General features: G+C 43.2%; 1 protein-coding gene across 3 annotated transcripts in view; it reads left to right on the top strand.

Moving 5' to 3' along the window:
- PLEKHG1 (pleckstrin homology and RhoGEF domain containing G1) overlaps positions 1 to 24284 on the top strand; it is a 242893-nt gene that overhangs the window by 141032 nt on the left and 77577 nt on the right. For all 3 annotated transcript variants that reach the window (XM_047769938.1, XM_047769940.1, XM_047769939.1), the window contains one exon: positions 3582 to 4087. In XM_047769938.1, coding sequence (XP_047625894.1) covers positions 3680 to 4087 — 408 coding nt within the window. In that variant the 5' untranslated portion in view covers positions 3582 to 3679. The remainder of the gene's footprint in view (positions 1 to 3581; positions 4088 to 24284) is intronic.

The following is a 24284-nucleotide window of genomic DNA, read 5'->3' as shown; positions in this document are numbered from 1 at the left end:
CCAACTCAAATACAGGGCAAGCCATGTATATATTTTGTTGTTGTTTTTGTTTGTTTAAGGCTGCGCTCACAGCATAGGGATCGAATCAGAGCTGCAGCCACAAGCTTACTCTACAGACACAGAAATGTGGGATCCCAGCTGCATCTTCCACCTACACTGTAGCTCATGGCAATGCCAGATCCTTAAGCCACTGAGTGAGGCCAGGGATCAAACCCACATCCTCATGGATATTAGTCAGGTTCTTAACCCACTGAGCCAATGGGAATTCCACCATGGAGTTACATTTCCATGTCATTTTTAAAAGTAAGATGAAACCAATGAAATTAACTTTAAGGTCTGTTTGTTAACCTGCCGTTCCAAGATATGATTTCAGGTGCAATTAACGTAAAAATTACTAATGAAGTATTTTATACTTTTTGTTTCCTACTACATCTTTGAAAGTTGGCATATATTGATCGGCCACAGTGTTGAACGAGACAGCTCTAGAGATCAATATTAATAATTGACGCATTGCATTAGGCGGAATAATCCAGACAGGGTGGAAATCTTCAATTATTTTGAGGGAGGTGAGAACAAGACTAGACAGTATTTATGAGGTACATTTTCTTATGTGAGAAAACTATAATTAACTTCTAAGCAATGAATCAACATAAAAAATGTTATCCATTAGCAAATGCAGTCTCATATTATATACCATTATATGACCTAGCTTTAAATGTTTCATTCTGTCATCAGTCATTTTGAAAGGTGTTTTCTTTAGGACAGTGAGTTTGGCTAAATACTAGAGATACCAAATATCTCAAATATTCTGTTTTCTAAAGTGCCTGCTTGGCAGTTTGAGGAGCTAGTCCCGTGGCCTCGAGTACACGGCTTGGTATTGGAACCCACAAAGCCTTCCTTGGAACCGGACCCAATTCGTGTTGCCACGTACAATTCAACCATGAAAAGATCGTGGTTGACCCAAGCTCCACGGCCCACTTTCTCCTGCCTTTGAAAGTGTAAAGGCGCTGCCAGTCCTAGCAGCCCAGTGTGGACTCCTTGAAGCCATCTGGCCAGTCTTTGTTCCTCCTCAATCCCTTGGTCCCCATGTTGGCTGGGTTTCTGGGAGTGAAAATCAATAAAGAAATGAGTCTCTCTAGTCTATTCATTTTTTACTGTCCTGATAATGACTATTTGCCAAGAGTTGTATAACGATCACATGTGGTTTTCTCTACTGGAGAGAAAAGGTTGATTCGTATCTAGTCGGAAAATTAGAAAAAGTTGTCCTGGAGACCAGTGTATCCAAATCTGTGACGAGCAGGCGGATCTAGACCTTTCCAGATGCTCTGACTTTCATATAGTCACATAGCCAACTCACATTTGGTCCGAACTCAGCCTCACTGGCCCTCTGGGACCTTAGAGAATCCTTATATGCTTCCCAAGTTAGTACCCATTCCTGAAAGGGAGCTCAACCTCATGGTTCTGCTTATGATGGATGCCAATTAGAAGAAATCCTGTGTATCTGCTCCTACTATGAACTGCCCAGCACTTTGGTTTTCTTTTCTTTTTCTTTTTCTTTTTTTTTCTTTTATGACTGCACCTGCAGCATATGGAAGTTCCCAGGCCAGGAGTCGAAAAGGAGCCTCAGCTGCCAGCCTACACCATAGCCACAGCAACGCAGAAGCCGATTCGAATGTGGGACCTATATCAGAGCTTTTGGCAATGCCAGATCCTTAATCCATTGAGCGAGGCCAGGGATCGAACCACATCCTCATGGACACCGTCAGGTTCTTAACCCACTGCGCCACAATGGGAACTCCTGCTCAGGACTTTCTTAACACCAGTCCCAAACATGGGTAAGTATCCTTTGCTGCAAGCATACCAAAATGGCTGCTTCTTGGGTTTTTCCAACACGCAGGTTGAATCAGGATTTTCATCACAAGTACATTTTAACTACTATAACCAATCCATGTTTTATAGGCCATGAGGTTGTTACAGAGCAAGCCAAAAGAATATTGCAAAGGCTTTAAGAATTTGCGGCAAATATACCATGTGGTAGCGGTTATGCTGGGAGTTTACTCATTTCCAGGGCACGTTTCTTACCATCCCTTTCTGTCGATCCAAATTAGCTCCTTTATTTTATACTCATTCTTTTAATATTTGCGTTATAATCTGGCACTACTACTGCCATGAATGTAAGCCATAAAAAGCCTGGATATTGAAATATAGAGATTTGATGGATTCTTTTATATGCTAGAAATACTGTTTTCAGCTGTTTGATGATATTTGTTACAGAGTCAAACCAAATTCATGTTCCTTTTGAAAAGAGGATCATTCATCTATGTTTTTATTATTATGTTTGTCGTATTATAACCTTCCATACCTAAGTTTCACTTTCCTATTTTTCTAATAAGACTCCCTATACACATGGATTTGGGTGGATTTTGAAATGAAGCAAATGTCGCCATGAATCACATTCTTTATGGCACGGCATTTTACTCCTATAAATCTGGGATCGTGTTACTAGGGAGATAAAGTGCTGATCCTGTCTTACAAACGAGGACCATCGGAACTGTGTGTGTTTCACCAAAATAGTTTCTGAAGGTTTAAATTTCATGCCGGGCCCTTTTTTTGACTTAAGTGCTGCAGCTTTAAGTGAACTTTGGACTTTGCAGACACTCTCTTATTTCCTTTCTAAACACTGACAATCCTATTTCTTAAAAAAAAAAAGCACAAACTGTTCCTATATTTATTATTTCATTGTATGGTTACACTGCCATGTTATCTAACTCTTCATGTGGACACTAGCAGGTCATCAAATATACTCTGTCGCCCTGTAACTCCATAAATACCACAGATGGATTGCCAGCTTTCAAGAAGAGATTTAGAGAAATGTTGGGAGGTTTAAGTGTTAAAGAGCATGTGGGTCTCAATATTTTGGGGGTTTCTTGCACCATATTGCAAAATTATCGTCTGTGTGACTCTTTCTTCAATGCTGTATACAAGTAAAATGTAAAATCATTAAGTTGTGCTAGTTCCAGATTGGTCGTTTAACCTTTTGGGGAATTGTAATAGAATACCTAAAATCTAGAACTGTGTTTCTCAAACTTTCATAAGAATTCACATAGGATGTGTTTTAAATACATAAGCATCACTTGTGGTTCTTGCTAAAGCTCTAAATGCCTTGTGTCCTGAGCCCTGAGTGTTGATTTGGTAAATCTGGACTAATTCGCTCTATTAGTCATTCCAGGTGCTCACACTCTGAGGCGTGAATGCAGTGCTTCTCAAACTTTAAAGTGCGTGCACGTGGCATTGGCATCTTGGTAAAATACAGACGGAAGTTCAGTAGGTCCCGGGCGGCGCTCGGGACTCTGACTCTGACGTGTTTCCACGTGATGCCTTAGAAACTCCACCTCCGCAGCTCACCGTTCCCTGGGTATCTTGGTATTTCTGTCTATACCTAACCTGCTACCTTTTTGCTTTTGACCATGTGCCTGGGGGCGAGATTTTAACCTCCTTTAAACCTTCTGTTTGATATAATTTTAAAAATACCTGCCTACCTTGCTTATCTTGTCCTTTTACTTTGTTTTTAATGCCTATAGATGCGCACCAGTTGCGTCTTGAAGTGCCATCAGCTGTAACGGAAGTTCCAGCGCCCAAAACCCCAACCAGGCCCCCCCACTCCCAAGAACGGAAAACCATGGAGCTCTCGGACAGCGACCGCCCGGTCAGCTTCGGCTCCACCTCATCCTCGGCCTCCTCCCGGGACAGCCACGGTTCCTTCGGCAGCAGGATGACATTAGTTTCCAACAGCCACTTGGGCTTGTTTCCTCAGGATAAGGAGGCAGGGGCCATAAAGCTGGAGCTGATGCCAGCCAGGCCGTTTTCCAGCAGCGACCTGCAGAGGGATGGCGCAGCCGGGCAGCAGAACACGGACGAGGGCGGCGAGGGGCAGCCCCGGGCCCAGCGCAGAGGGGATGCCAACGGGGCGACTAAACTGGGTACAGACTCGGCCACCAGCCCCAAGCTGCTCTATGTGGACCGAGTAGTGCAGGAGATTCTGGAGACTGAAAGGACCTACGTGCAGGATTTAAAAAGCATCGTCGAGGTAAGTCCAGCTGTTGGTTTTTAAAGTTTGTCCTGCAGGATCCATATGCTCGCAAGATAAAGAGTAAAGCCAGGTGTCTCGGAGTTCCTGTCGTGGCTCAGTGGAAACAAGTCTGACTAGTATCCCTGAGGACTCAGGTTCGATTCCTGGTCTCGCACAGCGGGTTAAGGATCCAGTGTTGTGCTGAGCTGTGGCACAGGTTGCAGACGCGGCTCGGTTCTGGCGTGGCTGTGGCTATGGTGTAGGCCGGTGGCTACAGCTCCAATTCGACCCCTAGCCTGGGAACCTCCATATGCCTCAGGTGCCACCCTAAAAAGACCAAAAAAAAAGGGCAGGTATCTCCTTAGGATGCGGAAGGGGTGGGAATGCTTAAGAAAAACCCCAGGGCCATACTCACTGTGGTAAGATGCTCTTAATATTTGAGTTAACGAATTGATTATGTGTTAGAAGCAAGAACAATGATATCAGTGCATACATGGTATGTTGTGTTCGTAAATCCTGCCCAAAGATCTTAGTCCCTGGCAGAGGGTGGAGCAGAGGATGGAGGCGTCCTGATTCACAGGTGCGTCGGGTGTGTACTGATTGAGCCCATCAGACTATCTGCACTTTAATCACAGTTGTCTCCTGATGTCTGGAGTTTCTAAAACTACCAATTCCTGTGTCTCATCTTCAGAGCCTGAGATGTCATGGGCCTGGGGTGTGGCCTGGCGTGGCGGGGAGGAAATTATGGCAGATTCTCAGGTGATTCTCCTGTGCAAACAAGCTTGGCAGTGACTATTCGATGTTGTTTCTCTGTATTGGTTTCTGTTTGGGGGGAAGGTGGGGAAAGGTAGAGAAAAACCCAGGGCTTTGCCTCGGGCATTTACTTTCTGCTCACTTTTACCTTAAACGAGTTTGCATAAATTCTGTGGCTCCCTGTAAATTGAGCTCAGTTCAGTTACCAGATCAGACTCTGGAAATTCAATGATGAATTTGATTTGGATTTACAGATTTTTTTTAATCAATATATCAGATTTTATTTGAATTATGCAAAAAAATCTCAAGTACTGAAAATATCAAGATAAATAATATTTCATGCATTTAGAAATGAATATCTAAATAAAATTTGTGTACTATATCCTTTATAAAATACGAACTTTTCTCCTTATATAACGTGAACATAATGTGTAGAAAACCAGGATAGGAGTTCCCGTCGTGGCTCAGTGGTTACCGAATCTGACTAGGAACCATGAGGTTGTGGGTTCGATCCCTGGCCTCACTCAGTGGGTTAAGGATCAGGCGTTGCCATGAGCTGTGGTGTAGGTCGCAGATGAAGCTCGGATCTGGCATTGCTATGGCTCTGGCATAGGCCAGCAGTGACAGCTCCAATTAGACCCCTGGCCTGGTAACCTCCATATGCCGTGGGTGTGGCCCTAGAAAAAAGACAAAACAAATAAACAAACAAAAAATCACCAAGTATTAATTGTGGCTAGTTTTATGTGATGGAAAACAGTTGCTTTTGTCTTTATTTAATTTTTTTTCCTCACAACCTCTTGCATGGATGGATTTTATAATGGAAAATAGCTGACCTTTTATTCCACTGAGTACAGAAAAAAGAAGGATGAATATCAGAGAAAATGATTAATAAAAGCATACATGTTGGGAACCACTGCAGGTTAGTCTGTGTGCCACATCATTTGCCAGCAGAATCAGATGGGTTTTTAAGGATAAAGAATTACCAGAGGTGTTCCCTTCGTGGTGCAGTAGGAATGCATCTGACTGGTATCCATGAGGATACCAGTTCAATTCCTGGCCTTGCTCAGTGGGTGGGGGATCCTGCGTTGCTGTGGCTCTGGTGTAGCCCGGCAGCTACAGCTCCAATTCGACCCCTGGCCTGGGAATCTCCATATGCAGCGGGTGCAGCCCTAAAAACTAAATAGCAAAAAAACAAAAACAAAGACAAAACCAAAAACCAGAGCTGCTCAGATGTTAATTCATTCTTGATTAATGATTTAAAATATTAATATTTCAAAATACTGATGTAGTCTAAGCTCCCACTCCCTCAGCTGCCTAGTGCAAGATCAGCCTCTTTCATGCGTTAGTGCCCGCTTCCTGTTTTATCCTTGTGGTCTGAGATGTGTTTGCAGAGCAGAGAGGTGGAATATTTGCCGATGAGGCCACTCTTCACCAAATACATACATTCTCAACAGCGTTTGGGGAAAAAAATTAAAGGCACGCTTGTGTGATGAGTTCTACAAGTGATTGAACCAGACACCATCTACTAAAAATAGTTATGACCTAACTTCCCAGTAAAAATAGAAAAATCTATTGATGCTCAACCAAAACAATATGTGATACCAAATGTAGAATAAACCAGGCCAAGTGTTTAATATCAACAATGATGTCATTTGTACTTGAGAAGAAATACCTGTGAAACGGCCAAAAATTCTGAAACCTCAGGAAATTTATGCTTGTCGAAGCTTTCTTTCGTCTATCCTTTTATTTTATCTTTTTTTTTTCTTGGAAATTTTACCACTTAATCAAAACTCGCCATACTGAGAGAGAAACCTTTAGTGACTGAGCAGGGCTTCCCTGAATGCTCCTGTTTTTTTCTGAGGCTAGTTGACATATCTTAGGTAAGAAGGAAGTAAGGTAAGATGTCTATAAAACAGATCAAGACAATTTTTTTCTTTCTTTTTTTTTTTGTCTTTTTGCTATTTCTTTGGGCCACTCCCAAAGAAAGGTTCCCAGGCTAGGGGTCTAATTGGAGCTGTAGCCGCCAGCCTACGCCAGAGCCACAGCAATGCGGGATCCGAGCCGCTTCTGCGACCTACACCACAGCTCACGGCAACGCCGGATCATTAACCCACTGAGCAAGGGCAGGGACCGAACCCGCAACCTCATGGTTCCTAGTCAGATTCGTTAACCACTGCGCCACGACGGGAACTCCAGACAATTTTTTTTCAAAGAAAATTTTTGCAGAAGTTTTTTTTTTTTTTCTTTAGGGCGACATCTGCAGCATCTAGAGGGTCCCAGGCTAAGGGTCGAATGAGGTGCCTGTCTATGCCACAGCCACACCAGATCCTTAACCCACTGAACGAGGCCAGGGATCGAACCTGAGTCCTCGTGGATACTAGTGAGGTTTGTTGCCACTGGGCCATAATGAGAACGCCTTTCTCAAAAGTTTTATTCCAAGCTGTCCAACTGTTCTTAGTTTTTTTCCCCCCTTTATCAATGAATTAACCATGTTTTATGCTAGGGGTTGGTGGACTTTTCCAACAAAGGGCCAGATAGTAAATATTTAAGGCATCCTGGGCCCTGATGTGTGAGTCCTAACTGTTCAGTTCTGACGTTATAGCCCAATAGCCACGGACACTCTGTCAACAAAGGGGTGTGGACGTTGCAGGACAGCTTTAGGGCTGGGTTTGACCCAAGAGCCGTGGTTGGCCAAATCCCTGTATTAGACTGTGCATAAGTGCCTACATTTCATCAACTGTAAAAATAAGGCTACTAAATAACACCTGCCTCATGAGGTTGTTATTCTAAGGATTCCATGAAATGAGATGTGCAAAGCTCAGACAATGGTGTCTGGTACAGGGTGAGCAATTAATAAACGGAAACTTGGAGTTCCCGTCATGGCTCAGCCGAAACAGATCTGACTAGCATCCATGAGGGCTCAGGTTTGATCCCTGGCCTCGCTCTGTGGGGTTAAGGATCCCAAGTTGCTGTAGGCCAGCAGCTGTAGCACCAGTTCGACTCCTAGCCTGAGAACCTCCATATGCCATGTGGGTGCAGCCCTAAAAAGACCAAAAAGAAAAAGGAAACCATCCTGGGCCTCTTTTGAACTTGCTGGTTGAGAGGGAACACCGTTTATAGCTATGCTGGGTTTTACCTGAAATCTTTCCCCAAAAAAAACAGAGGAGTAATTCACTACAGAAGAGATGTCCGTAGGAAAAAGTCATGTTAAGTGGGTGATTCCAACATTTTTCTTCAGAATGCAGTTGGGTTTGTTCTAAAGAATTCATGGAAAATCTGAGGTGACACACAATTCGGGAGAGGAAAGGTCACGAAGGGTGTTGAGAGGGAGGGCGGTTGGAAGATGTGTCCCAGATGTGGGGGGAGGCACCAAAGGAAGCAGCAGAAGCTGCTTTGTTCCAGAAGTCGCCAGAACTTTGAGTCATTTCCCCTCCCTCCCTAGAGAAGCGCAGCATCTCTTCGGATCAGAGATGAGTCATTGCGTCGTCGTCTTCACACACGTGTGCGTGGCCACCCTGTTTCTCAAGATCACAATTTTCACAGAATGGTTAGACTCATTTTCTCTCGTTCTTTCCTTGCTGGAGAGCAAGCAATTATTTACCTGCTCGAAACAGCTTTACCTGCTAGACTGTTAGGATGGGTATTCTTTTCAAATATGAAATGTCCATTCCTTTAAAACCTGTTTTCCTTGATCCACTTCTAATTTTTTTAGAAAATGTAGTCGCCGATTTCTCTAAGTGCCTCAATTTTTTTTCAAGTGCAGAATTTTCAACTGGGGAAAGGGCTACTTAGTAACAATCTACCCTAATCTCTCACCGCACCTACGAGACAGAGCTTGTTAGTTGACTCTTTTTAAGTAAGAATTATTTCTTGGAAAACAAACGTAATTATTTATAGAGATACTGGGAAGATAACTGAGACATCGTTTTTCACTTATTCAGCAGCACAGTTCCAGGCTGTCTTCACTCTGCTTTGAGTTCCCACTAACCAATATCCTTTAACAGTCATTCTTATTTAATCAATTCCTCCCATAAGGGGTACGTTTTATCTGTCGTATATCCTATCCATACTAAATCCTCATGATCCAGATTTAGATTTCATTCTTAGAATCGGTAAACAAAAACATTTTTGTGAGAGGTCAGTGACCTATACTCTGATTTCAAAAGATGTTGACACCATGTGCTTTGTTGGCTCAATGGAGTCCCAAATAGCATCAGGGTAGAAGAGAGCCTTCCAACCTTATCTGGGCAACAAAAGTCTCAGATGTTGGTTACTATGCAAAAAAAAAAAAAAAAAATTTAAAAAAGGATATCTGTCTTTCTTTCCCTATGTAGAGACATTGTGTTAAAATAATCCTAAATACACCAGTAATTATTTTTTTCCTTCCCCATGCCATTGAAGAATTTAGAAACATTATTCCTTATGCTTTCCCAAAGTCAAACTGAGCGGTGTTATCATTCTTTTTGCCCACGGTCTTCATCCCTTGCGTTCCTCCCCAGACCCTTCCCTCTATGCCCATGGCCCCCTCACCATGGCAGCTCCAGCCTCTGTGCCTTTGCTGGGCATCCTAATCATTTGTTTTCATACACTTGACATTTGAGAGAGAGAGGTGAGCCCTTGACTATGGCCCACACACAAAGAAACAATGGAGCTCTTATTTCCCTTTCTATATATGGGTCCCAATAGCCTTCGCAGATAAAATGAAATAATAAATATGAAAGCGAGTTTTAAAAGTTAAAAGTAAAATCGCTAATGATAGAACTTGTGGAGAGAGAGACATTCAAGGCTGGAAAGTAGGAGAAAAAGGGTTTCTTTCATGTTTAATGGGACCTTAAATTGACTGAGCCGTGACTGTCGTGCGTAGAGTGGGTTTCTTTAGTCTTCCTGAATGATCTATGAAAGAGCCTTTGACAGTCTCATAAGACGTGGCCCCAGATATAGTTCATGGCCTGTTTGAATCTTTCAGGAAAAGTTTTTAAATAGTTCATAACACTATATAATACTGTGTAATTAGAAGTTACATCCCGACTACAAAATGGCATCTCTAAAGTCTAAGAAATGCTAGATTAGATCATCTTTGGGAATGTTAAGGACGTGTGTATTTTAGGGGGAAGAGGGGGATAAAATACTAAAAGTTATGTGGGAGTTAATTTTTTTCTCTCCTATTTTAGAATGCTAAAATCCTTTTTCAAGCACCTTTATCCATCCAGTGTGTTAAAAAGCTAAGACGTGAGTATTATAGCCTTAATGTATGAGGTGTAAAGAGCCAATGCCTTAAGCAGTCCTTGTGGAAACATCCAGCATTGTTCAAAAGTTGTAGCTATGCAGGGACTAGACTGTTGATCTCCAGCCCCGCCCCACCCCCCAGCTCTGGTTATTTATTAGTCTGCACCGACTCTTTGTTTATTGTATGATAGTGCAGTGTCCTCGTAGGTGGACGAGAGAGGAATGCTTTCCATACACTTTAGTAACGCAGCACATTGAAAGCTATTCTGCCTGTTGCCATAGCTTAGAGAAGAGGCTACCCTTAGCACTGGGGGATCAATTTGTTGGAAGAACTCTCTAACCCTTGGGAAGGGAGCCTTTCTCAAATCTGAGAAAGAAGGAAGCCACTATAAACATACAGCATAGCCACCACTTCTACTTTTTCTAGATATATGCTTCAATAACAACAAAACACACTAAAAAATAACACCAAAAATAGGGAGTTTGTGCAGCAACTGTACCATTGACCAGACGCTTAGCTCTTAGGCTTGTGAGATGATTAAAACTTGGATAAAATGGACAAATTAAGACTTTTGCCCTGTACCACCCTTCAAGGACCGTACTGTCAGGCTTGGGGGTGGCTTCTCTGGAAGCCTGGATTCCTACTGATTCTGTTGGAGAGATGAAATGGTTTGGTGTGGAAAGGCCAGTTCATGTCTCTGCTACTCTTTCCCTTGGCTGGTTTCCCAAGGGCATCCTCTGGACCAGCCATAATTTCTGGAGATATTTGACAAGAGGAGAAGGGTTTTGTACCAAGAGGGAAGCCTATTGAGATGAGGTGAATGGTCACAGGTTTTGTTGTCTTTTATTTACAGATGTCCTCACTCAGTACTTTCTCTCCAGTTTAAATAACATTTATTACACTGATACTGTTGAGGAGGTTCCTGTAGGCTTAATGTGTTTTGAATACTGAGGAAAATACGTGTTCGATGTGAGAGTGTAGGAGTTGGCAAGGACTGTTTTTAACGAAGGCTTGTTGCGTGGGTGGATTTAATGAAGACACTGTAGTGCTTGGTTCCACGGTATGTGCTTTTTCTTTGACGTGGCTTTTGAGCACTTTTAGGTGAATATGTCTCTTTATTTTTCCTTCCAAGGACTTTTATCATAATAAGTGAATGAGATCTTTCCTAAAACCATTAAGATCTGTAATAATTTAGGAGCAAATTTGTTAAGTAATTTTATGCTTATGTCAAAGTTATTCCTCAAATAGCACATCTAACCACTGTGCATAAGCCCCCAAACTTTGCTTTGACTGTTCATTTCCATGCCTCTTAGCTGTTTTTGTTGTCGTTGCTGTTATGTCCCCTTCTTCCTTATATTGGCTCACTGTCATCTCTTGTCACCTTAATAATGACAGGAACTTAAAAGATGAGAACACTGTGACTTTGGTCATTTCCTCCACGGGTTGTAGTCCAAGATGGGAGGGAAGGCAAGGACCTGGCCTTTTACTTATTTAGCCCATTTAGAATGTTCTCCTAATACCTCCTGATTGCTCATGGACACCAAAAATAATGGACAGTAAAAGAAAATGAGGTGAGGTGTGTAGAGTGGCTGTGCACAAGGAGCCATTGGCTGCTCACAGAGCTCATATCGGGAGTTCCCGTCATGGCTCGGTGGTTAACGAATCCAACTAGGAACCAAGAGATTGCAAGTTCGATCCCTGGCCTCGCTCAATGGGTTAAGGATCCGGCGTTGCCATGAGCTGTGGTGTAGGTTGCAGATGCAACTTGGATCCCGCGTTGCTGTGCCTGTGGCGTAGGCCAGCGGCTACAGCTCTGATTAGACCCTTAGCCTGCGAATCTCCATATGCCTCAGGTACGGCCCTAAAAAGACCAAAAAAAAAGAGTTCATATCGGCTTAATGATGTCAGTATATTCACTCCAAATTTTGATGGCTGGATCTTGAGTCAAAAGTTAGGGAAATTATTCAAAATAACTATATTGGTCAGATTCTCCCGGGAGCCCGGTAGACGGTGAATATCACCAATATGAAACCTTAAACGTTGTGCCCATTCCCACAACCTCAATGAATGTAAACCTCTGTGAACACACTGCATAGCTACCACTTCTAATTTTTCTGGATATATGCTTTAATAACAACAAAAAAACACTAAAAAATAACAACACAACTAATACTTGAGTACTTACATCAGGCACTGGATTAATTGAGCATTTATATCCTCACCTGCAGACCCCTCATGTAGGTACCATTATAATTTTCCCATTCAAGCACAAGAAGATTGCATTTCCAGAGGATTAAGGAACTTGTCCAGGATTTGTAACTGGTTAGTGGTAGAGCTGGAACTGGAACCCAAGTCTCACTCCAAAGCCCCTCCTTTTACTACTGTCCTGTTACTGCCAATCTCCTCTTAGAGTCTAGCAGAGGGCTCAAAGATTTTGGTCTTCTTCCTAGGCTCTCTAGAGCAGGGTGTTGTAACAGCAGCTCAACAGGCAGTTGAGGCTGGATAATTCTCGATTGTGGGGGGTAAGTGTGCGTTGTAGGACGTTTAGCAGCAAACCTCGCCTCTGCCCACTAGATGTCAATAGAACCACCACCATCCCCACTTGTGACAACCAAAAATACCTCTAGACATTGCCAAATAGCCCCTGAGGGACAAAATTCCCTTGGTTGAGAACCACTGTTTGGAATGCAGAGTGTGTAAGGGTAGGCTAAGCCACAGTAACAAATAGGCCCCCCCCCCCCCAATTTACGGACTTAGTACAACAGGAGTTTCTTTCTATTTTTACAGTTTTGTGTGTCTGTGTGTGTTCAGGTTAGTGGGAGTTGCACTCCTTCAAGCAGTCATTCAGGAACCAAGCTGATAAGGCTCTGTCGTCTTCAGCATGTGGCTCCCAAGGTTGTGCTGGGATCAGCACCATCTCAGTCAGCTAAAGGGCAAGAGGATGTGGGAGACTGGCCAGGGGAGGGGGTGGCTCTGGGATAAGCATAGAAATGGCTTACCTGGGGAGTTCCCATCATGGCACAGCAGAAGCGAATCCGACTAGGAACCATGAGGTTGTGGGTTCCATCCCTGGCCTTGCTCAGTGGGTTAAGGATCTGGCGTTGGCATGAGCTGTGGTGTAGGTCACAGACGTGGCTCAGATCCTGCGTTGCTATGGCTGTGGCGTAGGCCAACAGCTATAGCTCTAATATGACCCCTAGCCTGGGAACCTCCATATGCTGTAGGTACAACCCTAAAAAGCCAAAAAAAGAAAAAGAAAAAAAAAATAGGCTTGCCCGTCTCTCATTCCACATCAAACTATAAGTTTGGACATACAGTCCAACTGTGCACGCAAAGAAGGTAGGAAACATTTTTTGTGAGTGATTGCCAGTGTCCACTCTGCATTATCTAGAACTGAAATGTTCTCATTATAAAACCTACACCATGCATCCTACCATCATCAGTAAAAGTAAAAATACAGAGAAGAAAACAGGAAAGACTCTGATGATGCTCACTGTGGAGGCTATAGCTACTCTCTCTACTAAATAACCCTGTAGAAGCTTTTATTTTGTCTTTTTAGGGCTGCACCCACGGCATATGGAGGTTCCCAGGCTAGGGGTCTAATCTGAGCTGTAGCCACCGGCCTATACCACAGCCACAGCAATGCCAGATCTTCAACCCACTGAGCGAGGCCAGGGATTGAATCCACAACCTCATGGTTTCTAGTCAGATTCATTTCCACTGCACCACGATGGGAACTCCCCCCTATAGAAGCTTTTAAATGGAATTCTTCATTTAGGGTCTGGAACCGATTCAGACCAATGCACCTTCTCTCGTTCCTCCCTCCCCTCTTTCACGGCTCCATCACCACTTCCCCTTTTCTCCCATCATTCCTAATTCCCTCCCCCCTTTTGTTTTTGTAGTTATCCCTATCTGTCATTAGGGCTCTTTGGAATTATTGAACACACTAGGTTGTATTTTAGTTTAAAAAGAGGGCTTCTGGGTCTGGCATAGTTCAAAGATAGGGATTGTACTTCTCAAAAGTTTTTGGAGACTTTTGAGTGGACTGGAATCAATGAGGATAATGAACTAATGCCATCAAACCCTTAATAGAATGACAATCCTTGGAAGCTGCAAGTTTATTGCTGCAGTGATAAAGTTCATAAGGAGTTCCCGTCATGGTGCAGTGGTTAACGAATCCAACTAGGAACCATGAGGTTGAGGGTCGGTTCCTGCCCTTGCTCAGTGGGTTGACGATCTGGCGTTGCCATGAGCTGTGGTGTAGGTCGCAGATGCGGCTCAGACCCCACGTTGCTGTGGCTCTGGCGTAGGCCAGAGGCTACAGCTCCGATTTGACCCCTAGCCTGGGAACCTCCATATGCCTCAGGAGCGGCCCAAGAAATGACAAAAAAAAAAAAAAAAAAAAAAGTTCATAAGAAAATAGAATACCCTCCTTTTTACGACCCTGCCCTTCTTTCAAACTCATTTCTGTAGCCATTCTGAGTAGCCAAAATGAGAATTATGGACACTTGAAGAAGTAGGCAGTGAAAAACCTAATTGTTAACATTGTTTTAATACATTCTCAGGCCTTGCATACTCGAAATCAACTGACATCATAACAGATGACTTTCCATAAGAAGTTGAGGTCAACTTGCCTCTTTCCAGAGGAAAACTCGGAGAAAATAAAACGACCATTGATAAATAGTAGTGTGTTCATATTGTGAACCTTTATCCGAACTACAGTTTTCAAATTACCAAGAACTTTGGAGCGATAACATCAATGGGTATAATAATTATGGATTTAGTGATATTTCTCATTGTCTCCTTGAGAAATACTACACCTCAGGTAATGGAAGAGTCACCTGTGAGGTCCTGACAATCCTGACTTGTGACATGCTTCCTGAAACTTGGGGCTGGAACGAATGGTTGAGGACAGTCTAAGGACGACCAGGGTATGGAAGGCCCTGAGTCAGGCTTTGCAGGGCACACTTAGCAGATGGTGAGAGTTTAAGATCTGAGACTAGATTATAGATGAGGATTGTTTTTAGCTTCTATATTCCGTGTCTCAGACCCAAGAAAGAGTGAGTACAGATGACAGAGAGGAAGAGCAATATGAGTTTCATAGCGCCTACAATCAATTCTGCTGTAATTGGCCATATGACATGGGAGCTCCTACAAATCACTCACCATGCAAGATCATACAGGGGGGAAAACAGGGGAAATGGGTTCCAAGAACAACACTCAAAAATGTTATCAGTTTCCTGGTGACTAAGCGGGTTAAGGATCCAGTGTTGTCACTGCTGTGGCAAGGGTTCAATCGCTGGCCCAGGACCTTCATATGTCAGAGGCCAAAAAAAAAGTCATCAGTGACACAAAAAAAGAAAGATAGGAATCTAACAAAAATTGAGACAGCTTTGTACATTTTAAATGATAGAGAAATACATACCTACTATAGTAAAATATGACAACCTGGGGGAAAAAAAAACCCTGAAATTTCTTATGGAAGCCACCTGGTTCCCACTGCCATCCTCTATGAGAGGAAGAGAACAAAGAGGGATGAGAGAAAAAGAATGGAAAAAAAAAACAATAAAAACAGAAAAGAACAGAGAGGGGAAAATATGAGAGGCTAAGAGGACAAGAAAAAGAGAGGAAGCCATGTGTAGGATTGCAGTTTGGTTTATTATGAAGTAGGGTTACCCAACATTGATGTAAAATTGATGCACCCAACGTGGGAGTATAGCTTTAAGACGACGTGCAGGTGGACTGAGGTAGCCGGTAGGTGTTTGAGGTGTAGGTGTGTGTATATGTGTTTGTATTTCTCTGCTGCTCTTTGGAAATGGATGTGTTTTTCTGTGTCACCTAGTGTTTATCATGGATGCAGTCTTGCCTGAGCAAAATTAGGAGATCTGAATTAAGATCATACACAAACTGTGGCCCTTACTGTATATGAAATTGCTCCCTACTATATGAATCATGTGAGAATAAATTCATGTTAATGCTAAAAACAGAACTGCCTGTACTTTATTCTCTGGAGCATTATGGCTTGTTACAAATGGGTCTTACCCCTTCCCTGTCCCCTTTGCTCAGACCAGAAGAGTAAAGAACACTATGCCTGTTGTCAAAAAACATTGTCTTCCATTTATGTTAAGTAGGACTAATGAAGGCAATGACAGATATCCATAAAGCACTTTTTATTTCTACCCCGTAAGAAAAAAATAGTTTAAAAGAATTTCAAGTTCTCTTAGTAATTTGAGAGTTTATTCATATTTCTCAAAACTAGCAAATAGTTTTTTTTTACCCTAGTCTTGAACCAACAAATATGATTACTCGAAAAGCAAATAGTTGCGGAGTTAGAAATTTTTCTTTCACTGAAAGGATTTTCACAATTAGGTCAAATACTCATACACAAACTATGGCCCTTACTGTATATGAAATTCTTATTACACCAAGGAGATTTAAGGGGGTGAATATTAATGTGTTTCTGATATTAAAATTAGTAATTAGTATATTTTCCACCCACAGATTCAGAATTAGACAATGTATTAGAGGAAAGGATAGACTTACCATGTAATTGAGGGAAAAAAGAAAATGTAAACTGTATTTTTCACAAATAGAACTGCATATATTCATTTCTTTTGCAAGATCAAGCACTTAGAAAAATACCTGCAACTAAAAAGTCTCTTCTCATTCTGTTAAGCTTTTCGTTTAAGACAACATTTTGATTTTTAATGAAAAGGCATTTCAAAAACTTCAGTTAACTCAGGTGATTGAGTAGCTATTATTACTGGTCTGCTAAAGAACTGCTAATATATTTCAAAGACTGCCTATGAGCAAAATTCTATTGAAGATTAGCTAAAACAGGTCGTGTTCAGTTAGGGTAGAATTATTCTGCCTTTTGGGTGTGTGCCATCTTGAATACTCAGTTATACTGAGTGGGTAGAAATTTTCAGAAAATTGTGTTCTCAACAAACCAGCCTTCAGTTGGGAGAAGTTTCTCAGGGCTGGAAATTTCTTCCAAAGAAAAGATATTGCTTGCATCTTGTGAAACTAATCACATCAAAGCATTCACCCAGGTCATTTGACAAGCCGAAAGCAATTGGCGTGGAAGCAGCCCTGCTTGTTAATAGAAAAGGAAGAGGCAGCTTGATGTGATGGATTTGTCAGCCTCCCTAGCGTTGTAGTTAACTGTTTTCTTATTTATATTTTCAATTTCTCCTCCACCCACCAAGACTACTTTTGCATAGCATTTTTCTATACAGCAGCTCAGGTGAAGTTTTGCTTAATCTTTTTAAGACTGATGAAATGTATGCGACATTTATTAACCATTTTAAGTGTATACTTCAACGATATTAAGTACATTTAGACCTTTGTGCATTTAAAGACATAACCATCACTACCATCCACTTCCAGAACTTTCCCATCACCCCAAATGGAAACTATGTACCCATTAAACACTAAATCTTCATTCCCTCTTCCCTCAGTCTCAGGCAATCCCTTTTCTATTCTTAAAAATTGTGTTAGAGGAGTTCCCATCGTGGCGCAGTGGTTAACGAATCCGACTAGGAACCATGAGGTCGCGGGTTCTATCCCTGGCCTTGCTCAGTGGGTTAAGGATCCGGCGTTGCCCTGAGCTGTGGTGTAGGTCACAGATGCAGGTTGGATCTGGCATTGCTGTGGCTCTGGTATAGGCCGACAGCGGCTACAACTCTGATTAGACCCCTAGCCTGGGAACCTCCATATGCCGAGGGAGCGGCCCTAGAAATGGCAAAAAGACAAAGATAGACTACGGGTTTAAAAAAAAAAAATGGTAGAATACACATATTGTAAAATATTCACTTAAAAATGGCTAAGACGGTACAGTTCAGTGGCATTAAGTACATCACAATGTAGGGAACCGATCTCTAGAATTCTTTTCATCTTACTGTGTCTGTTAAACAGTAACCACCACCCCCACCTCCACCCCTGCGCCGCTCTCCCCTCCCTCCAGCTCCTGCCAGCAACCATTCTACTCTCTGCTTCTATGACTTTGACGACTTTAGATTTCTCCCACAAGTAGACTCGTACAGTACTTGTCCTTTTGTGACTGCTTATTTCATGCAGCATGACGACTTCAAGATTCCTCCACACTGCAGCACGTGTCAGAATGTTCGTCCTTCTTAAGGTTGAGTAATCCACTGTATGAACACATCACATTTTGCCTCTCCATTCATCTGCTGGTGGACAACTTAGATTGCTTCAAATTGCACAGAATTATTGATTAAATAGAATCACAGAGAATTTTAGACCTGGAAAAGAACCCAGGGAGGTCTAAATGGCTATAGATTTCAAAAGGGTGAGGTGTGTTGGTAAGTTTTCTATTCCTAGTAATCACAGTGTCTGACATTTCATAGGCCACCAGTAAATATTGGCTGAATGAATTCTCAAGTTCTAAGCAATCTTTTTTTTTTTTTTTTCTTTTTAGGGCCATACCTGCAGCATATGGAGGTTCCTAGGCTAGGGGTCCAATCGGAGCTACAGCTGCAGCTTACGCCACAGCCACAGCAACGTGGGATCAGAGACACATCTATAACCTACACCACAGCTCACAGCAACACCAGATCCTCAATCCACTGAGCGAGGCCAGGGATGGAACCCACAACCTCACGGTCCCTAGTCGGATTCATTTCCACGCGCCACAATGGGAACTCCTAAGCGATCACTGTTACAGGTGAGGAAGTGGAGAGCCAGAGAACCAGGTGATTTCTCCAACTAGAGGCAAACTGCAGTCCTGTCACCTGCTCCCTTTGATCTTGAACAATTACTTGGTAACCTTCAGTTTCTTCTTCTTAAAACGAAAGATATTGTGTATCTCATAGGAGGTTGGTGAGGATGAAAGGAGGCAGGGACCTGTCAAGGGCTTTGCATGGGCCTGGCTCTGCCTACACAACAGCTGAAAGCTGTTCAAGCCCCAGACCCTGCAGCTAAGAATTAGCCATGCCGGGACCATAACCAGGCCCTGTCTTCCAGCCATTTCACTTAGAAACAACTGGAAAAATACAAGAAACATTTGCTGAGTGCCCCTATTACCAATTCAGGAGGGTTCTCATGCGTTCCTTGAAATTTTCTGGAGACACATTACTTTCATTGCCCAGTGTTCTACCTCTCAGCCAATGATAAGGATGACATTGACATGGGCATGTGTGAAGTGGGGAGCTTGCCCCTTCTATGTCTAACCACCACATGGTTCAGACAAACGCAGAGCAGTTGTACAGAGGAAAGTAGGAACAAGTAGGGTCACTTCCTGAGCAACTTCTTAGGACAAGTCTAAGGCAAGAGGTTAGAACTGTCCTTTTCTCCTCTAACACAGACATAGGTGGCTTTTTGAGGATGAGTTGTTCCCTGTAAGACTAGAGTCTGCGCTAGTCTGCTTGTGATCATTAATAGACCAAGTGATACTCCAGGACCCCTTCTTGCCACTCCTGTTCTGAGCTGGAGCTGGCTCTGAAGCCCCAGGTCCTATGTGAAAAGGAAAAAGGTTTCTGATCATTTCAAATATTAAGTAAATTTACAGAATTTATCTAGAATGTTTTAGATACTACTTGTGGCAAGAAAATCCACCTGAATAAAATCCCTGCTTCAAAGATGGGAAAAAGTGAAGCATCGTAAAGAAAAATCCCTCGTGAGAAACACACAATTAAGTGGTCATCAGCTAGATTCGTACCGAGGATAGTAAGCCCTCATAGATAGGTTCAAAGGGGCTGTTATCTAAGCAATTAAAAGCCATCGCCTGAGAAATCTGGTTAGGAGGAGCAGCTAAAAAGGATTTTTCCCTGAAGCAGAGGCTGCATCTGAGTATCACCTGGAGCTTTTGCAACTCTGAGCTATCTGAAGGTGATGTCACTTTTTTTTTTTTTAAGCTCTCCAGATTCCAATAAGCATCAACATTAAGGTCCACTGTTCTAAAGGGATATTTTTTTCATTTTGTTATAAAGCAAACAATAGACATTTCAAGGCAGCACAAATTACCCCACCCCCTCCCCATCCCCTGTGATGAAATGATGAAAGTGAAGAAGAGCTAAAATCTGCAAGAACTGAATCTACATCCTGACTCTGCCGTTTCCCTCTGCCGTTTCCATCCTTAGTGACTTTGGATAAGTTACTAAGCTTTTCTAAGTGTCAGTGTTTTCACCTGGAAAATGGAAACAAGAGGATTCTTGTGAAAATAAGACTATCTATGTAAAATTCTAGCACAGTGCTAGGCATATAGTAAACACTGCAATAAGAAGTATTATAATACTTAGCATTTGGAAAGTCCAGTAATTTCTGGTATGTTTTAAAGTATCATAGTATCATTCCTGCTAGTCCATGTTAAGGTGATAGTTCAGAAATTTCTTTTAGCTTGCAATTTTAAACTAATATATCATGTTGCAATTTTTAGATTGCCTAAGAAACATACCTGTAGCTGGAATTCATTTCCAGTATCATACAGGTCTGCTAGGGCTGGAAGGGCAGAATGAAATTATTTTCAGAATTTGGGTTTGAGCTGAGCTAAGCTGAGACGGATTTAATGGGCAGAGCGCTGGTCTGGGCTCTGGTCCCATGCTGACCGTCAGCCGTGTGCCTGTGGCCAGCCATCCAGGCTGACCTCAACTTCATCCTCTGTAAATGAGTCTAATTCAAAAAGCCAAAATCTAAAGCTGACTAGAGGTCGCATCTCCTCCAGCATCAGCTCTCAAGAATGTATCCAGGAAATAAGTGAGTCCTTTGAGCAGCCAAAATAGATATTTCAAAGCCAAACAGTAAATCCTGTGTCTTTACCCAAAGAGAGGCCCCAAGCTCTCACTAAGAGCCCATTTACTCTGCATGTTTAAAATAAGTTTAATTACTTGGTTTCCTAGCCCACAGTGGGGGGGTGGGGTGGGGATGTGAAGCCTTTGAGGAGTCAGAGGAAAGAACTCCTCAGTAAATAAATTAACATAAGGCCCTTTAGAGTAGGTGCAAGCTGCCCTGTCACCCCTGTGACTTTCACTTGCAAATTACAGCCCAGAGAGTACCCAGTGTCCTTACTGACCAGCCTGACTGGCAAGAAATTTTTCACTATTTTTGATACAGCATCTAAAATATGTTGCCTGATCTTCATAATGTAATTTTTTTTAATTATGATAATTGTCTTTTTAAATATTTTTCACTGTTGTAAAATAGAAACGTCACCATTTTTCAGGGTACACTTCAGTGGCAATACCCACAAAATGTCATATAACTGTCACACCCGCTCCACTTCTAGAACTTTATCAACCCAAACAAACTCTGTACCCATTGAACAGTGACGCCCCCATGCCCCTCTCCCACCCTTGGCATCTTCCACTCCACTTTCTGACTATGAGCTTGCTGGTATCAAACTATAGTTGTCCTTCTGTGTCTGGCTTGTTTCACTTGGCGTGTTTCTGAGGTTCATCTGTGCTGTACCATGCGTCACAATTTCATTAATTACAATTAACCTTTAGTACTTTGAGAAAGTTCTTGTGTAATAACTGAGCCCTTAACACAAGGGAGGTGACAGTTAAGTAAGAATCATCCTTACTCTGGAAGGAGGAGGGGGTGTTATGAAAATCATAAAGGCCTGAGGAGACATTAAAAGCATCTGTCCAACCCAAAGCGAAATGGAAAGCTTGATCTGAATGTTTTGTCAAACCAATATAAAGAATCCATGATGATTCTTTTACTTTAAGTATTCTGTGTGTGTGTGTGTGTGAGCAAAGTAGGCCACATGAAAACTGAAGAGAAGCTGCAGCCTAAGTCTGGTTTCAAAGGGCAGAATCACATTTAGGCAAAATTACTCCTCCATTTTCTCCAAATGCTGCCTAAAGGACATTGTGGCGTGTTGGAGCGGTGGGGGGGGGGAGCATTTAGGAAGGCGCCATTCATTTAAACTATTCTTTAAAATATTTTCTTCTGAAACAAGCTATTTTTTTCCTCTCTGGACCAACAAGAAACACTACAAGTGTCCCTTCAGTTCTGTAGTGGGGCTTAAAGTTAAGTTGTTAACCTTTCAGAAAGCTTTAAGTGGGAGGTGAGTCAGGAGGGGACCTCCGCCAGGCCAGCCCAGTGCACCATCAATGCAGAATCACTGCAAAGACTGCTGCCTTTGTCCTGTTTTCCAGAAAGCAGTGGATAAATCACTCAACCCAGGGAGCTGTTTCTGGCCTTATAATGGTGTTGCCAGTGCACGTGCTTGTAGAGAAAAGGGTGAGAGTTAATCTACCTTTGATCAGGGAAGGGTTTTCTTTCTTATGCAAAGGCAGGAGTTAGGTGGGTGGGCAAAGAGTTAAAAAGGGGCTAGGAGTTTAGGAACCTCTGTCATCTTCAAGAGGTCTTAAGAATGCTGTCGTGGACTTCCCATTGTGGTTCAGCGGTAAGGAACCTGACTAGGATCCATGAGAACACGGGTTCAATCCCTGGCCTTGCTCAGTGGGTTAAGGATCTGGCGTTGCCATGAGCTGTGGTGTAGGTCACAGACACAGTTTGGATGCTGCATCGCTGTGGCTGGCAGCTACAGCGCCAGTTCCACCCCTGGCCTGGGAACTTCGAGATGCGGGGGAGGGAGCAAAAGAAGAGGGGTGTTTGAGAGCTTGGGAGATCTACCAGGGACTCCGTTAACCCTTGCCTTCCAGGCTCTGCTTGAGCGCAGGCAGCAGATTGGTCAGGTTCACGGGAATTCACTCTGCAAACATTCACTGTTGGGGAAGCTACCACAGAACCCATGGTCATTGTGGATGTCAGTTTTGTGGGAGAGAAGGAGCTACAAAGAGATTTTTCTAGCATTGGATGTTGATTCCCCTGGCTTCCTTTATCATGGAAACCAACACACCTCTGATTCAAATCCAACCTAAACCCAGATTGGGACTTGAACCCTCAGTTTATTAGAATCCCTCACCTGCTGTCTGGACGTACTGAAGCTCAGGTTCTTTGTGTCTCAGCACAGAAGGAATTCAGCAAAAGAAAAGTGATGGGCAAGGAATAGATGTATTAAGATAGGTAGGACGCTTGTGAGAGGTGCAGGCGGGCAGGCCAGGAGGCTCTGCCCGAGGATCAGGTGGGCTGCAGTTTTATAATCCAGGGAAAGGCGGGGAGTGGAAAAGACCACTTTCTGCCTCATTCTTCCAGTAGACGTCGGGCTTGCATCATTAGCTCCTCCTTCGTGTCAGGTAAGAGCGTATTTGACCCTCTGAGGTCAGACCAGACTGTCACGGTGCTTATTCAAATCAGAAGGTGTAACATGTGCTAAATATGCTGAATCATCTCAGGTTTTGTTTAATGAGGGTCTCCTACTTCCCTTAAACTGCCGCCCTTGGTCCTAAGGCTCAGTATCTTGCTGAACGTGAATGCAGGCCTCATTTTATCTTTCACTTAATGACCTGAGGCATAGCTCATGCTTTTCTGTATGGTATTACAGTTCAGCAAGTCTGCTTCCTTCCACGACATTCTGATGGCTTTCTTGAGCGCTTATTAACTTACAGCGGTCTCCCCAGATTCCCTAGGTTTCCCTCTCTGTCTGTGGTCCCCTACTGGATCCCCTACTGGATTCATTCTTTAACACTCTCACTCTGTCCCTTTCAGAATCATGGATGTGCTCAGGGGGGCCCATGACCCAGAAAGGGGGTGGAAGGGGATCAGAGAAAGATTCCTGGAAGAATCATGAAGGAGGAGTTAGCTGGGTCAGGACAGCAAGAGCAGCCGTGGCAGTGAGGGTGGAATAGGTACGACCGTCATGCTTAACACTTCAGAGAACAGGGGACATTCCTGAAGGTACAGAGAACCAGTGTCTGTGGGTAGGGTGGAGGGTAGAGGGGCAAGAAAATGATAGGAAGTGAACCTAGAAAGGTAGGCAGGGGTGCAAGCCTTGAGGGCCCTCCCTCTGTGCTGAAGGCTGTGGAAGTCACAGAAAGATTTTATGTGGGAGGCAGAAGATCCAGTGTGAGCTGGAGAAAGATCACCCTGGATTCATTCTGAAAAGCTGCAGGGGTGGGGCCACCAGAGGGGGGTTAGCTAGCTTGTTGGGAGTAGCCCCCGGGGACAGGAGCCAGGAGACCAAGGCAATGGAGAGAGGAGGGCTCCCTTTCGAAGGAGGTACAGTGGGAAAGGCAGATGCATCATCCAGGTGGACAGAGCAGGTGAGGGGCCGGGGTCTGGGAGACGTGAGTGTCATCGGGGCTTTGAGCACGAGTGTCGCCACGAACAGTCTTTCCAGCCTCCCCCATCACCGCAGCCCATGTGCTC

This window comes from Phacochoerus africanus, chromosome 2 (assembly GCF_016906955.1).
Source record: "Phacochoerus africanus isolate WHEZ1 chromosome 2, ROS_Pafr_v1, whole genome shotgun sequence".
Classification (NCBI taxonomy): Eukaryota; Metazoa; Chordata; class Mammalia; order Artiodactyla; family Suidae; genus Phacochoerus; species Phacochoerus africanus.
Note: the sequence above shows the minus strand (reverse complement) of the source record. Positions and strands in the feature narration are given on the sequence as shown.